This window comes from Sparus aurata, chromosome 10 (genome assembly GCF_900880675.1).
Source record: "Sparus aurata chromosome 10, fSpaAur1.1, whole genome shotgun sequence".
In the NCBI taxonomy this organism is placed as follows: domain Eukaryota; kingdom Metazoa; phylum Chordata; class Actinopteri; order Spariformes; family Sparidae; genus Sparus; species Sparus aurata.
The window spans coordinates 13,372,215-13,389,091 of NC_044196.1; the positions used below are offsets into that span (position 1 = coordinate 13,372,215).

Genomic DNA, 16,877 nt, shown 5'->3' on the forward strand with positions numbered 1-16,877 from the left:
GTGCCTGATATTTAAGAATATATACAAATATCATTTAATCTTCAAAATGCGCCAAAAAGTTGCTTTTTCAGGGTTCCAGGCTGCAACTATTTTGAGACAAAACATGATCATTGCTTCAAAAATGTATGAAAATATGATTTAATATTCAGATGTGCCAGTCGGGCTCCAAGGGTTTGACTGTTTTGGTTGCGCATGCCTCCAAATATCTGTCAAGTGCGTCTAAACATTAAAGATTAAAGAAAAAAACATTTTCAGAAGCCTACTTGGTGTATTGACAGATGGCTTTGAACACATGTTAATGTCACTCCACAGCATTTGAGTTCATTTATTTGAGTTTGTCAATTGTCGCCGCAATTCCTTGATGATGACGAATATATCTGCACCTTTATTCCTATTCATAATCATGTAAAGAAAGTGTTTAAAAGATAGTCTGGAGCCCTTGTCGAGGCTAACCTTATCCAGTTATCCCATATGGAGTTGGAGATGGAGTAGTCAGGATGGTCGGGAGAGGGAAACATTGGAAAGATGGATGAAGTGGGACAGACAGAGGGATAGAAATGTAAGGAGGACGGAGGAAGACGGTGGATTAAAGAGGACACAAAGGTTACTGAAGAGAAAAGGCCAAGACGGGACGTTTGATGCTTGGATACATGGTGGGAGGGGGAAAAAAAAGTGGCGAGACGATTTGATTAAAATTGAAAGGAGGCTGTCTTTAGCTCCTTTAGCTGTAGGCTGATCGTCGGATAATAGACGGACGGAGGGAGAATAGATGAAAAGATAGAGGAGGTGGGGAAAAGGGCAGCCAGGGAAGAGCCGAGGGTTTCAGATATCTGGACACAGCTGTCACATTGATGCTTTCCTGTCCTTGAACACATCGCGAGCTGTGCCTCTTCCTCTAGTCTCGGTTATACACAGTAAGTTGACGACCTAATCACAAAAGTGCTGCTCCGTATTCTGGTCCAAACTCTACAGGATGCCTTTTAAAGTCCGGCCAGATAAAACCCAGTGTCGATGAGTTTTGTATACTCCGCTCTGACGATGGTTTGGCAACACGAGCGACTAAAACCCTCACCTGTCATCACATTTTGATTCTGACAGCAGCCAAGTCCTGATTGGAGCTCGGTTTAAAAAAAACAGCAGGGAGAGAGAAGAAGAAAAACAGCACCCGTGGCAACGTCTCATGTGAAGCAACCAAAAGCATCATCTATATTAGGTAACCAATAATTAATTCTCAGGGTGTGAAGAACAATTAAACAAAGATTCATAATTCATTGTAAAGAAAAACATCCTTCAGGTCATCTCTGTTTGTTTTTCAGTGGCGGGTGTGAAAGACGAGTGCTTGTACAGTCATAAATCTGATATCGCTGTGCAGTGGCTTCTCTAATCTGTCAGCAGCTGTTAAATTAAGTTGTTTTTAAGTTTTGTAAATAATCAGCTGATTGGCTGAATATGTATGTGGGATTGAGCAGCAGGTACAAAACTTAGGGGGGTGATGTTCAAACAAAAACACGCCAAACCCCCATTTGAAAAAGGCTGATTTTAGCATTTTTCATCTCCGCATGTTGGATACTTTCTGACCCACAAGCGAGGACCTCAACGTGGTTTTGATCTCGTTATTATCAGTTTTAAGTCTTCCAGTATGATCCGTTATGACTCTCATGAAAATACTTGAAAGGCAGCCCGGATAGAACAAAAAAAAAAGAAAAAAAGCAGAGCAGCTTTGATCTGATAGAAAGTAAAAATATACACAATGTCCTCTCTCTCTCTCTCTCTCTCTCTCTCTCTCTCTCTCTCTCTCTCTCTCTCTCTGTCTCTCTCTGTCTCTGTCTCTCTCTCTCTCTCTCTCTCTCTCTCTCTCTCTCTCTCTCTCTCTCTCTGTCTCTCTCATAAACACACAAACCAGTCATGAAACCACAACCAGAGTCAGAGAAGAAGAAGAAGAAGTGGGGGATTTTTAAACGAGAGGGCAAGGTCATTTAGTGCACATTAAGTAGTTAATGTTTCACCCCCTATTTAAGTGTGTGCAGAGATAAAGGCGATACACACACGCACACACACACACACACACACATATGACATTGATGGATCAATCCAGTCCGTCGCCGGTCCCACCAGGCCGCCGACCTTTCAACCTCTGCTATTGTCAGCGCCGGGCACCGGATCTAATGGCTTCCATACTCCACCAGAAAACACTCAGCCAGGGGTGTGTATGTGTGTGTGTGGAAATGTGTGTGTGTGTGTGTGTGTGTGTGTGTGTGTGTGTGTGTGTGTGTGGACACATTATCAACCGTCACGCACCATAAAAGAAGATGAAATAAAGTCTTTTTTCTGCATACGTATATGTGGAGAGGTCACCGCTGGACTCTACGCTTAAGACGCAACCATGGGAATTTCAAAATAAAGGCGCATGTTAACGATGGCGGCGATGTGTATCGATGTCTTCAGTTTACATCGATGCTACTGGATCAACGATCATTCAATAGACTTCTAGTGAGGCTGTGGATTTAGCATTAGAAATGTCTTCAGAGAGATCGATCCGAACTTCCTCGAGAAAGATAGTTGATAAATGCTGTTGCTTTAATAATAATGATAATGATGCTTAACTTATATTTACAGTGAGCAGCGGACAGTGATTTTATAGTAACTGCCAAAGCTGCTGTGGAAAATAAAGTGTTACATAAACCCAGAAATAACACTAACTGCAGGCTTTGCACCTAAATATACCTGCGTTCATGTAAAAAAAGAGAAAAAACTCTCAAAACATTGTGTTTTTGTTCTTGTACATGTAATGTTTTGCTGGATTATGTCTCCCAGATTGCACAACCAGACTAGAAGACTGCTTTAATTTGTGTTTATGTGTGTTTTCTGTCTCTGTTAGCTCACAGTGTCCTCATGAAACCTCTTGAAGTTGATCTGTTTTTCTTTTTGTGTATTATTCTTGTCCCCGTATCAACCCTGAGAGGAGCGATCCATCCCCAAAATGGTGCTTTTTCCCCCATTTGGTGTGTACATATACACAAACCCCTGTGTGTGTGTGTGTGTGTGTGTGTGTGTGTGTGTGTGAGAACCAGAAAGTGTGTATTGTTTCTTTTGTGTGTGTGCGACTGTCACTTAAGTGTATGCGTAAGGTTAAGTGTCACTGCTGGAGTGTCAGGCTTATGGAGGATTAAAAAGACCCAGTTGTGTGTGTGATGGGGGGTTGTTGTGGTGGATTATGGGAGTTGGAGTGCGTGTGTTTAGGATGTATTGATCTGGGGGGTGAAGGTTTCGACAGGTTTCCCTTCCAGAGTCGTCGGCGCTGCCGTGCTCCGCCACTGAGGAGTCTGGGTAGCAGAGCTTTGATGCTGCCGACAGCTCCGAGTCAGTAATGAGGGGCTTGTTTTCTCAGATTAAGTCAGATTTTAACGGCATTACTGGAGATTAAGGTGGTAAGAACATCTTTGTTGTAAAGCTGTCGTGTCTCTGCACTGGATTTCCCAAAGATCACCCGTCAATCAAACGATGTGGGCGGCTGTTTTCTTTGAATTCTCTCGAAATTAAGTTTCTCTCCTTTCGTCTTTCGGCTGCGAACACCGGTTATGCTTTCTCCTCTGCTGATCTTCTCTTGTTTCAGTTGTGTTTTCTTGCTGGGGAAAAAAAAATGCTAGACCCCCTTTGGACAAAAAGAGAAAAGAAATCAGAGTTTTAGTGGTGAAAAGTGTTTTTATAGGCTCATAAACTGTAAGTATGCATGTTTAAGAAGCCAGCAGCACTAAATCTTTCTTTCGTTACCTGTTTTTCCTCAATCGACCCTCTTAAAGTATGAGTTTAACACAAGGTTACAGCTTTTGTGTGCACGTTAGCTGCTTTTTCGAGCTGTTTATGTCTAATATGTTGTCACTTTAGTGTCCTTCTGGATTTACACGGCGCCCTGGTTGCAGGACTGTTTGTGTTCGAGTCAAGCAAAAACAAGTATGGACTCATTTCTTGGCACCTCTACAAGCGAATGAATGGGGGGGGGAGAGCTTTTTAATTTGAATTTGAAATATTTAGGCTCGTCCTGGGAGCACGGCTAATAAAAATATACGGGTGGGGAGACCCACCAGAAAGTGGCGGCAGCACGTTTTTAAATAATCCCTGGAAATATTCTGGATTGAAAACAAACAAGAGGAACCACAGAGTCGGCTGAGTGTTTAGATATATAGGTTTGTATGTGACGGCTGGAATGCTTGAATTCTCATAAATAAATGTCATGTGGACTCAACATGGTGATACAGGAAAGAAGGACAGTATTGTTCCTGATTATATATGTAAATCTGAGTCTAAATAAACCATTTTAAGACTTCAATCAGCACCTATTATTATTAACTTTTTGTTCATTACCCTATATTGTTTAATTCTTGTTCTTCAACGTCAATGACTTTTGATATGATTTTAACCTGCGGTATCATGAAATCAGTTTTGGTGATCCAGCAACTCATATGCAAGGCAGAGAAAGTGATTATGTAACCGTCCAGATTGATATCATTGCTGTTTTATCATCATCGTTTTAACTTTCTTTGGCAAAACTGCAAGAACAAGGGGTCACAAAGTTTGACGGACACGTTGCAGCTGTGTTTTCAAATAGAAAAGTTTGTATTGCTTTCATTTTTATATATTTTTGGCTTAACAAAATGCTGTGTATGTACAAAATGTGTTGTCTTATATTTCTTGGCTTTCCAAACTAATTTTCCTTAAGAAATTTAGCTTTGGTTTGGCTATTATTTACTGTCAATGGCTAGTAGGAACTGAGGGTTTCTTTGTTTTGCTGAGGTTCTAGCTGTTATTTAGTTTTTATGTCATTAAAATACATTCATTTACAAGTTAATACATGCAAATAAGTGGTTTAAACATGAAATCACATGATATAACCTAACTAGAGTCAAAAATGGCATCGCAGCCTCTGATAAATGCTGCCAGAATAGCTGTTTTTTTCTCGTTCTTGGTCATGATTGCCATATTTATGTGGTATAACCAAAATTTCAGTAAACCAAAATGGACATTTTTCATTTACAGATAACAATTGAGTGTTCCGACAGTAATCAGTGCGATTAAGTCGTTAGCTACCCATGAGTCTCCTCCCCTCTGCTCAGGCAGTAAAAGAGAAAATAAATTATCCCGGCCCACTTTGTCCAATCAGGACAGAGTAAGCCCATAAAGAGGCGGTCCTGTCTGTGAGCAGGATCTTTCTGTCAAAGTGATGGCGGAAGAGGGAAAGCTTCCAAATCCAGCGCTCCTTGAGACGACTTGCACCATCAAACAGGCCAGAAGATGAAGAAAATAAAGAGGCAGCAACTGCTAGCCTTTACTCGATGTGGCCCTCTTACTTTAGCTGTATTTTGTCCGTATTTTGGTCCTTTTAAAGTCTATTTTGTAATTAAAAAACGTCTGTTTTCACAAATATCATACATGTCGATTGGAATCATACTTTTGGTCAGAATTTCAGACACAGGTAATCACTCAAAAATGCAGTTACGCCTTCGAAAATCATTAAAATATCCTCACACATGATGGATGGCCATGGGAAGCAGTGCGAGGACGGCTTCAAGCATGAAAGTGGGTGTTTTTCCGGGTCCACCCCAACGAAGGGGAGTCCGTCCAAACTGTGTGTGTGTCAGAAAAAGCAGCGAGAAGCAAACAGATCAGGGGAATGTAAAAAAACACGGAGAGCCGTTCCTTCTCCTCATAACACAAAACCCGCTCTGTTAACCTGAGGGGGAGACGACTTCTGTTCCACAAGTGAGTGTTTGCTCTCACATGTTGGTGTTGATCCATGTGACTGAACCGCAGGATGTTCCTGTGGCTTCATGTCTCAAATTGAGGATGTTCTCGATTAATAGAAGAAAGGGTCTCTAAAGGGAAGCTTTTACATCGATCAAACATAACTCCAAATTAAATGTCAAGTTGAAGGGACATTTTCGTGTAAATCACATCATGGGTTCATTTCTTTCTCTTCTCCTTATGCTCTCTTTTTTCTTCCTTTCATTTCCTCTTCTCTCTCCCCTCCTTCCTGTCCTTGCTTTTCTCTCCTCTCATCTCCTCTTAGTTCTCTCCTTCTCTAACCCCTTATCCTGATTGTTTAAAAATTCAGGTCTTTACTTCCACTTTCCTTCTCCTTTCCTTTCTTTTCCTTTCCTTTCCTCTCATCTCGTCCCCACGCCCTAACCTTTCCTTTCCTTTCCTTTCCACCCTCTTCCTCTGCGCTCATTTTTTCCTTCTTTCAATCACCTTCTCCTCTTTCCTCCTCCATGTCCTTCTCTTTCCTCTTCTTTTCTTTCCTTCCTTATCATCTCATCCATTTTCCTTTCCTTTCCTTCCTTTCCTTTCCTCATGACTTCTCTTCCTCTTTCCCCTCTTCTTGTCATTCTCTTTCCTCCTCTTTCCTCTACTGTTATTTCCTTCCTGATCATCTCATCCCTTTTCCTTTCCTTTTCTTTCCTCTCCTTTCTTTCCTTTCCTTTCCTTTCCTTTCCTTTCCTTTCATTTCATTTCGTCTCCACTCCTCTCCTGCACTGGTACCTGCAATTATTGCATCCTGTATAAAGTCATTTGAATGAGTCATTTTCTACAAAAATCCTCCAAAACAGATCATTTCTTTTCTTTTAAAACCTCTTTAAAAAGTATTTAGTCCGATTTTAAACAAGGCATGATGGAACATTTTACTACCGAATGATTTTATAAACAACATTCAAACTCGTCCACCTCAGATCAGACAAGATACTGTCGTGTCTGTTGTTGTTTACTCTAGCAGGCTGTTTATTTGTGGTGTCAGCTGAACTCCACATTAACAAACAGACCGAAGTGAAGCGCAGCGGCACTGTAAACTTTCACACCGACCCAATAAGTACTTCTTAATGATGTGATAAACACGTGAGATCAGCTTACAAACAGTAGAGACAGAAGGGGATCCCTGTGTGTGTCTGTGTGTGTGTGTGTGTGTGTGTGTGTGTGTGTAACATGTGACACACTGATTCCAACGTTTCCGACGCTGCGAAGATCCTCTTATATCCTCCTGATGTCTTCACATAAACACATGCGAAACAGTTTCCGACACTTTATTCTCGCCAGCCGTGTCTGTGTGTGTGTGTGTGTGTGTGTGTGTGTGTGTGTTGTACAAACGTGTGTGTTGATGCAGATTTGACTTGTGTATCTTCATATTCAGTGAAATGAAGCAACTTTTTCCAAACTGTACTCACTGCCAGAGGTTCGGAGCATCTTATTGTGTGCGTGTGTGTGTGTGTGTGTGTGTGTGTGTGTGTGTGTGTGTGCGTGTGTGTGCGTGCGCGTGTCACAGTGCATACACACACACTCTTTCTGCTCCCAGACGTTCTTACAGCTGTGTTATACAGAGAGCTACTAATTTACTCTGTCTCGTCCTTTCAGTAATGTGAGGTCTTAAATTCACATGTTTAGGCGCCGCCTTGCAATGGTCCACACACACACACACACGCACACACACACATACCCGTTTTTGCTACACCGTGAGACCCTGGGAGTGAGAATGACTGGGAGCAGCCTGGTGGGATCCACCCTTTCTGAAGGGTCTAGAGACATGATTTTAACTGCTAAAATCATTATATTTTTTTGTAAACATGAATATCACTTGAAACATCAAAAACTCCCTCAAAAATTTTAAACCTGACTTTTGGCCCTGCTGGGGACCGGTCATGGTGTGTGTATTGGCAAACAATCAACTCCACTGTTAGGTGCAGCACAATTGATGACAGGCATTTGATCTAGCTAATGTTGGACTGAAACCTTAATATTACATTAAATAAACATTGGATCTAATGATTCAGACTGTCAGATGCCAGATTTTTTTTCAAATATAGACCAGACCTACATTCTGATTCTAAAATATAATTGTTGGGCAAACACATGATGAAACAGTTGATAAACATGATGGATTATGTGCCTGTCTTCTTTAGAAATTAGGCTTATTGCTCCACCTGGTCATACTGGTTCAACATTAAAGATGTTATCAATGTAGCACACATTTAACAGCATAAGATTCATTTACACAACACACTACCATCCACATTTAAGATTATTTCAATGGCCAAAAGATGATTTCACTTATATATATATATATACTGCTCTTTTACTTGCTATGATTGAACAGCTGTTGCAAATAAAATTATTTAATAATAGAATACTGGTTTGTCAAATTATCTCCAATTGGTATGAAAAACTGCAGACCTGCCTTACAAAAGATACAAAACACTGACTTTCTACTGAATATGATGATAAGATACAATGTTTGCTTCCTAAATGCATCTGGTGGGGAAAAAACCTTGACCTACTGTACAAAAGGGAGAGACAAGGCTCTTATTTTTACACAACCTTTATTTAGAATGGCCTGTGCATTTTTTTTTATAGCTGAAACGATCAATTATTTGTCAACTATCAAATTAATCTGCAACTATCTTGACAATTTATCAGTTTGAGTATTTTTTTTTAAAGGAAAAACAAGTCCAGCTTCTTACATGGGAAACCAGAAAGTGACATTTTCTGGTTTCTTCAGTCCTGTTTCTTTGGGTTGTGGCCCAAACAAGACATTTGAGGACATTTTCTAGACTTTACAACTAATCAATTAATCGAGAACATAAACAACAGATTAATCGATAATGAAAATAATCGTTAGTTGCAGTTAAACATTAATCCCCAGTCACAAGTGCAAAGAGCATCACATGTATCAACATGTATCTTCCACTTTCCCGCTGAATGGCAGTAATACAATTTTTAACATAGAACTTTAGCTCTAACTAGCTTCTTTGTTTTAAGTGTTTCTGGTGAATCCTTAATACAGACAACACAGTCTGACTTCCTATAATACGAATTTTACAAACAGAAACGGACACAGAAATGTCTGAGCTGCAGACGGCCAGCCCGCCTCCAAAAGGTAAACAACTTACTTTACTGAACCATGTGGTGTAATGTAAAATCACTCACAGCATACCAACTCGACTCAAGTCACAGCTCAGTGTGAGTACCCTTAAAACAATGATAACACAGTCTGACTTTCCTGGTACTTAACCAGATTCTATGAAGGCCACCAGCATCTTCTCAACAGAATAACAGTCAAGCTAACTACATATTTATCAAATGAAATCAAACCATTTTAAGAACAACTAGTGCAACGGGCATCATCTGTCAACACACATTCAGTCAATTGTTCCTGCACTTTTACGCTGAATGGCAGTGATACGATTTTTAACGTAGAACTTTACCGCCGTCCAGCTTCTTTGTTTAAGTGCTTCCGGTGATGCCATAATACAGGCAATACACTCTGACTTTCCAGGTACTTTACCAGAGTTTATGAAGTTCATTAGTGTCTTTTCAACAGCGTGTACCTCCACAAATGACCAACTCCTCCTCTTTGCGTTTTCTAAGAGAGACAGAAAAAAGAGAAAGACAATCAGGGGTGTATAGCGATGTAAATGATTATTCAGTGACCAATCTGCCTAATTCATTTGACCAGATGTGTAATTTCATCATGCAATGTCCTGAAAGGTGATATCCTGACACCAAGTCAAAAAACGGTATGGTTACCCTTTTTTTTTGACAGCATCTGTTGTATTAACTGACCTGATATATATATATATATATATTTCACATTGTTGGAATAAACTGGGGATCTCAAGGATTAAAAGCTAGTGTCGAGCTGTCTACACTTAGTGACTGACAACAGAAAATACATAGCACAAGTACAACCACTGACTATCTTTAGACAGCACTTTAGTAACCAGGTTATCTCCTGCTATGAGTACAAAGATGTTATCTCCTACTAAGACTCTAAAAACCTGCTGTTACCTGTAGGTGCAGATTTTAGAGCGTCTCAGTGAGAAATAACACCTCTTATTGAGACTCTCTACACTCAGTGTCTAGATGAAGTCAGTCACCGAGATAATTTCAATCAGGCTAGAAAGCATAAGGCATTACACAGATGAGTAACAGATTAAATTTAGTTGTAATCAAGAATTAAAGACCAATAGAGCCATAAACATGACAAGGTAAAACATTACATTGGTACCACATGATTCTTTTAATTCTACCCTTTTTGCAAAAACAGGTAACTAACCAATATTAAGATGTGCTCTTAATGTGAATTACCTGTTTTAAGGTCTCCACTGTCAGACTCAACAGTTTCCTGTTTTCTCTTCCATGTTGAGGGTCCTGTTAAAATAATGAATTATGAAAATATCTATAAAATAAATTCACTTATTAGCTGCTTTGTAACCGTTATTTGTATATTTATTTGCTTCAGTATAAAGACTGGTGGGGTAGTATCATTACACTAACTACATGTTTATAACATTAAAGCAAACAATGTTTAAAGTACTGCAAACATTTCTAACAAAAATAAGTTAAACTAATGTCTACATATTCCACTGCATTTAGAATTACCTGTTTGAGGGTTACCACTGTCAGACTCAGGTCGCTGTCTTTCCTTAGATCTAGAGGATCCTGTTAACATAATGAATGATAAGCATATTAATGCAATAAACTGACAGCTAACTGGCAACACACCTGTTTGAGTGAAAGCCATCTATAGCAAGACCGAAAAACAAAATCTAATAATTTTAACAGTGCAGTGTATCATATTTTTTTTATACAATTTCATTAATTTGGCAGTTGCTTTTATCCAAAATGACAAACACATCTGGTCTGAAGGAGGTCAGACCAGGAAGCAGACCCCAGTCTCTCAGGGGGAAAGGAGAAATCTTAAACACTACACTATCACTTAATTGGGAGGGAAGTGCTGTACATCAATAATCCTTAAATGTCCTAAAATGAATAAAAACCATTAGTAAATATTTTATCTTGTTGGGTCATGTACACACAGTGTCTTTCTCGGATAATAAAAGTGATACTTAAACAAAAGCATCATATGAGATATGAAAGCTGCCAATCAGAGCTGTTTTAATTGTGCCTGTTTAGCTGTTCTGTGTGAAACATGTAATGGACAGGCTGATACCTGTGGCAGCAGGCTCAACACTGCCAGGCGCAACAGAGGTCCACTGTACTCTTTTGTATCTTGATGGTTCTATCAGAACAATACATGGATAATAAAATCAAAAAGACGTAGGTTGTCCCTATAGAATATCAGGCAAGCTAACATGGGGAAATGTGAAAAATGGTGGAAGCAATACAGAACATGGTGTATTATTATGTTCTGCAAGTATTCCAAGCACTCTATTGTCACCTATTACAAATCAACCACTGTACTTAAACTAACCAAAACCTAATCACCTCACAGTATGCAAATTGGGCTGTCAATCAAATGTGGGTGGACATGTGAAGATTTCAGCACTCAGCACCAGAACTGAACTGCTGCACCACACATATGGTAGTTGCTATGTATGGAGTCCAGTCCACTACAGTCAGACATGTGTAATGGTGACCACACGTAACTAAAACAGTAACCCACCTGGTAATGAAGAGCAGAACGATGAGTCTGCCTCGGTCTGTGAGAGATCACTGTCCACAGCTTCCAGCACTTCCTCTGAAAAGCAGGGATAACAAAAACAAATATGACATGAAAAAAGACATTTACTCTGAAAGAAAGAAAATATTTTGTGTGTGTGTGTATGTTCTTTACCATCGGGATCAATTTGGATTTGGTCCAGGCTCCGTGTCGGCTCTTTGAGAGTTTTTAGGGCACGTGATAACACACACACATCCCACTTTTTCTCACAACGACCGCTCCTCTCCAGATTCTTCAGAAATTCCTTGTTGTCAGACTCTGTCATCTCCTCTACACACTGAACAATATCTGCAATCTTCTTGAGACTATGACCCTGTAGTGAAGTACCGGGCCATGTCTTTCTCCGGGAAGTCCTCTGTGATGTCTTCTGTTTCTTCACCTTTCCCATGTTTGTGTTATTAGTGTTTTCACTTTCTTCACCTGAAGAAGTACCGGGCCATGTCTTTCGTCGAGAAGTCCTGTGTGATGTCTTCTTTTTTTTCACCTTTCCCATCTTCGTGGTATCAATGTTTCCACTTTCTGCTCCCCAGTTGTCTTCATCTGAAGAAATACAGGACAATGTCTTTCTTTTAGAAGTCCTCTGTAATGTCTTCTGTTTCTTCAGTTTCACCATTGGAGCATTGCTTGTGAGATCGTAAGAGCCCTCTGAACTGCTTCCACATGTTGAATCAATGACATTTATAGAGGATTCTGATCCACTAGACACCTTGGCGATCGATTCCAGGTATTCTTTGGTTATCTGGAAATGAAATGTACAAGACATATAACTACATTATCTGCAAGAAACATTAATGGTAACACTTAATTTAAACTGGGACTCATAAGACTGGCATGACACTGTCATTAACATTAATGAATACTGATGATGGTTATTAAGTGTCGTTTAGTCAATTATGTCACTTTCTCTTCAAAGTTGACATTGCCTGGAATGTTTTTGTCATATTGTGTATGATCAACAGTCCAAAATCCCAAATATATTCAGCCTAATATCATGTATGACAAAAAAAGCTTAAAATCATCATATCTGAGAAGCTGCAACAAATACATTTTGGCATTTCTCCTTAAAACATTTGGTTGTCAAAAGAGTTTGATTGGTTGTCTGTCAGTTGACTACTCGATGAATCATTGCAGCTCATCCTGTTTTCAGCAGACATAAACTTACTGAACACAAACATTTGTCAGAAAATAGCTATAGTAGTTGTCATGTCGTCACCATTCAAATACAACCAGTGTGTTTATGATTAAATTGTTTTCTATAGCACAAAGTTCTTCATAGATTTAGCCTCTTAATTTTGCTCTGGAAGTGCATCAAATTGATGCATTTAACTTAAACATATAGAAACATTTTACTCTGGAGCAGGCCCCTGGACCTCCCTTGAGGGTCCGGGGTCCCACAACAGTCTCACTCAATCCTGTGGGAAACACTGTTGGGACAAACCTGACAAAATCGCAGCACCACGCCTACATGGGTACGTTACCTGCTGACTATTTTATTTACCTAAAGGAACTACTACTTGGAATTAATGTTAAAGGACTTAGCTGGCAATTTTCTATGTTTTTCTTTTTGTCAACAAATCTCAATATGTTTCAATAGATTTTGGTCTATGCCACAGAGGAATAAGATATATCAGCCTTTGGATACACAAACAAGACTTGTTAGTAGATCAGTTAACTTTTGGTGTGGATCCAACATGAAGATTTGTTGAGAAGAAGAAAAACATAGAAAATCACCAGAATGATCCTTTATTCTAATTTTCTCTTGTAAAAGTTAAACTAGTTTTCATCATGCAAACTTACCAGTATGCTGTCTGTTCTTCTCAGGGGTGGAACATCTGGGTCTTCAGCAACACCGGAGTGTGAACTTTCAGGAGTCAATATCTCCGTGTTGCTCTCAGAATCTTGGCTTATATCCTATGGGGAAAAAAGCAAACAGTGTAAAGCACTGACAAGAAGTAGTTACTGCAGTTACGGCAGATTGAAAAAGAATGTGAAACATGATTTGTAACTTCCACAGGATTTGTGGAAAGATTACCTATTCCCTACAATGACAAATCAATCCGTATTTGCTTATGTTTTAAAGGGATAGTTGGGTTTTTTAAGTGCGGTTGTAAGAGGTACTTATCCGTAGTTGTAGTAGATATCAGTCCGCATGTCTCCAGTGTGATGAAGCAGACAGCTGTACCGACACATATGCTGAGCGATGGACAGGGCTGACAGCAAAATGTATTTTAAACACCTAAATGCCTAAAAGGCCTCCTAAAAAAGTATATCAGTTTAAGTGTGTGCTTTATTAAGAACATTTATAATTTCTCAACTGCTGAATTTACGTATTACTACACACACCTATGTCAGGCACTGTATTCGCCGCAGATCAGCTGCTCTTACTAATACATACGTTCAGCAGTTGAGAAATGTAGTGCCAATAGATTAAAAGGGCTGTGTAACGGCAAAAGTAAAGTGGTGAAAGTGTTATTAATATAGCGTACACTTAGACTGATATATATATATTTTTTTCTAAGTGGGCCTTTATCTAGGTGGCTAAAACATGTTTTGTTGTTGGCCCCGTCCACAGCAGTACATTGCTCAGCATACAGGTACAACTGCCTGCTTCTCCATACTCGGGACATGTACCTTATACAACCACACCTAAAAAAAAAAACAGAACTAGCCCTTTAAGATCAACCTGTGCAAATGAACACTTGTGGAGTAAATGTACATGCTAACAACGCAGCGTGTTTTGGAACAATGACAACTTAACTCACTCTGACACGAACCTGCACATTATGAAAAAGCTAAGGAGCTGCAGGTAATAAAATATGAGGAATAGATACAGTACAAGCATGTAGTTCCACATGCAGTAGACTTTCCTATAGGTACCAATAGCAAAGTAAAATGTGAGGGACTGCAGACTGGTAGACAGTGTTTTCCACATGTAGTTTTAGGTCTGGTGCCAGCCTGCAGCTTGCTCACAACAAGTAATTCAACAGGGTGAAGTAAACTATTAGGGGGCTGTCAAATGGAACAACCTAAAAGTGCTTGTTTGCCACTTACCAAACTCTTGGAATCTGCAAATGGCTCAGATGGAAGTTCTGGTAGTGATGAGCTCTTCCCCTCTTGGTTTGGTCCTCCTGAGGGCTAAACACCACAGGCAGACACATTTATTAGCATTTCTCCAGAATATGAGGTTCACAAAGACCTGAAGGGCCACAGCAGTACACTCTTAGTAGCATCTTTTCTTTATCGAAAACTAAAACATAATGTGTAAGAGGTCACTTTGAAAAGACAGACCAAGGTCTTTGTATAAAATCAGATTTTTGAATGTATGGATATTGACTCACATTTCAAAATCAGAGCCCCATCATCATTACCTGTGTTTGTTGTTTTTCTCGCTCCATGTGCCTGGATAAGCATTTATCGTGATGCTCTCTCAGGCACTGTAAACGTGCATTCAGTCTGGTGAATCGTGTTCTCTGTCTGCAAGAGGTTAAAAGCAACACAGTTATTATCTGTAACATATACCTAGAAATGCATCACTTTTATACATATAATAAACATATCTATTATTTGAGGGGTGACCAGCTACTCTACAGTTAACCTGGTTATGTGTTAGTAAACAGAACATCCAGTGTTTCCGCTATATATATTTTGCAGCAGCAGCAGCTAGGTTCCCCCTGCAGAACTCTGATGTGTCTACATGTAAACAGATAACCAGGTTTCTAACCTGTGTCTTACATGTGAAAAGGTAACCGAGTTTCTAACATGTGTCTTACATGTGACAGAAGGCACTGCCTGGAGAGGCAGGATGAGAGAGAGATCATCCCAGGATTTACAATAACTGCAACCAAAGCCCGACTGAAACTTAAACTAACAAGAAGCAGCCTGTAGAAGACTGAATAAGTCGGTTTCCACCGCTGAATATTTAGCTGTTTATTGCATGCAGACACTTTCAGCTCAGAGAGGAAAATCTCCTTCGCTTCTGTATTGCTGCGCTGCTGCTCGACACAAACACCCGCCACCAGATAACAGCCAGATAGGACACCAAAGCTTTTTTTTTTATCGTAAATAATTAGAAAAATCATCATTATAAAAACGAGCAATCTGTTAGCGATCTGCAGCATGCACACACGCATTTACAGTGACAGGATTACTGAGGTGTAGCACTTAGACGAACAGGAAGAGAATTAATTATTTTCTAATATATATATATATATATCATATGTTCTAACCACAACTCAGCTGCTGCTTATTTAGGTGTGAAAAGCATTTAACGTTACGCCTGTAGTTCAACGAGGTAATTGTTCGAGCACCTTTTTCACAGCACTGGACGCTAACGCTAACGCTAGCTACTGATGGCTGTAGCACGTTAAAAATGCTCATTATACTTTCCTCTTTCCTCTCACACCCTCAATAGTACAGTAACCTTAACAAAGTATCTGAGTTCAACCAAGTAAAATTAACTAAAATGGCAAAAAGACAAGTCCATGCCTGTAAAAAGCTAGGTCATGTTAGCATTAGCAAACCATCTTAATATAAAATTGAGTGAGCGTTTGGCTGCAAACATGTTAGCAACAATGATTAGTTTCATTAATAATTACTAAAACAGTTTTAAGTACTTACTTTTCTTTAATTTCTCCTTCTTCCATCCGTCGCCTCCGTCTGTCTGTGCTGCTGGTTTTGCCTTGGTCAAGTGCTGCTGCTGTGAGAAGCTCCGCCCACTCTTAATTGGGTTCAACTGACGGTCAGCTTTGAAGCTGCATGAGTGGAATGTGGTGGGGGATGGGCAGGTGGAGGTGGCAGCAGCCAGGTGGCTCAAGCAAAGATATTCTCTCCAAACCTTCTCTGGCAGAGCAGAGGTGGTGGGGTCCACAAATTTCAGGAAATGTGTTTCCTCCTTCACCTTTGATTCAGTGCAGAGATTTTATCATTGCATTGCTGAACTCATGTTTCACCAAAATAATAGTGCATCCAACAGAAAAATATTTTAAAACTTTTATAAATATATATTACATTTATTTTATTTTATTTTATTAGAATATATATGTAGTTCTTACTACTAGTAAATTACTAGTAATAATTCATATAACTAGTACATGAGAACAGAACATGTATACTTGAACCAATAATTCAAAAGACAGCTGGAGTATTAGTTACATTGATAATAAAAAATAATAATATGCTTTATTTATAGAGCACCTTTCACAACAAAGTTACAGTGCTTCACAAGACAAAGAGAAGATAAAATAATGGGGTAATGTTCCCTCTTTTTTGGTTTCAGTTATGAGTCTGACTGCTGCATTTTGGATAACCTGTAATGTTTATAGACTCTGTGGGCTCAGACGGGCAGAGAGAGTTACAATAGTCCAAACAAGAG

General features: G+C 39.5%; 2 protein-coding genes across 4 annotated transcripts in view; one reads left to right on the forward strand and one right to left on the reverse strand.

The window, feature by feature from the left end:
- Positions 1 to 16,877, forward strand: part of shroom4 (shroom family member 4) — an 81,911-nt gene that overhangs the window by 10,211 nt on the left and 54,823 nt on the right. The gene's annotated exons all lie outside the window — the stretch shown is intronic.
- LOC115589752 (uncharacterized) lies at positions 8,347 to 16,474 on the reverse strand. 2 transcript variants are annotated; one of them, XM_030430864.1, is made up of 9 exons: positions 16,124 to 16,474; positions 14,875 to 14,980; positions 14,558 to 14,641; positions 13,304 to 13,417; positions 11,621 to 12,245; positions 11,450 to 11,524; positions 10,426 to 10,485; positions 10,132 to 10,194; positions 8,347 to 9,406 (listed from the first exon to the last, which is right to left on the reverse strand). In XM_030430864.1, exons 1-9 carry the CDS (start codon positions 16,147 to 16,149, stop codon positions 9,183 to 9,185), a joined length of 1,377 nt encoding a protein of 458 aa, XP_030286724.1. In that variant the 5' UTR covers positions 16,150 to 16,474; the 3' UTR covers positions 8,347 to 9,182. The 2 variants fall into 2 exon arrangements, with proteins under 2 accessions (XP_030286724.1, XP_030286723.1); XM_030430863.1 differs by lacking the exon at positions 16,124 to 16,474 and having other exon boundaries at positions 14,875 to 15,686.

What these genes read in the sequence shown, in the direction of transcription:
- LOC115589752 (XM_030430863.1), bottom strand. Translation starts at nt 15,021, where the DNA reads ATGTTACAGATAATAACTGTGTTGCTTTTAACCTCTTGCAGACAGAGA. An exon ending in GAGAAAAACAACAAACACAG is followed by an intron (nt 14,642 to 14,874) that starts GTAATGATGATG and finishes TGTGGTGTTTAG; the next exon opens with CCCTCAGGAGGACCAAACCA. An exon ending in GTTCTGCTCTTCATTACCAG is followed by an intron (nt 10,486 to 11,449) that starts GTGGGTTACTGT and finishes TTATGTTAACAG; the next exon opens with GATCCTCTAGATCTAAGGAA.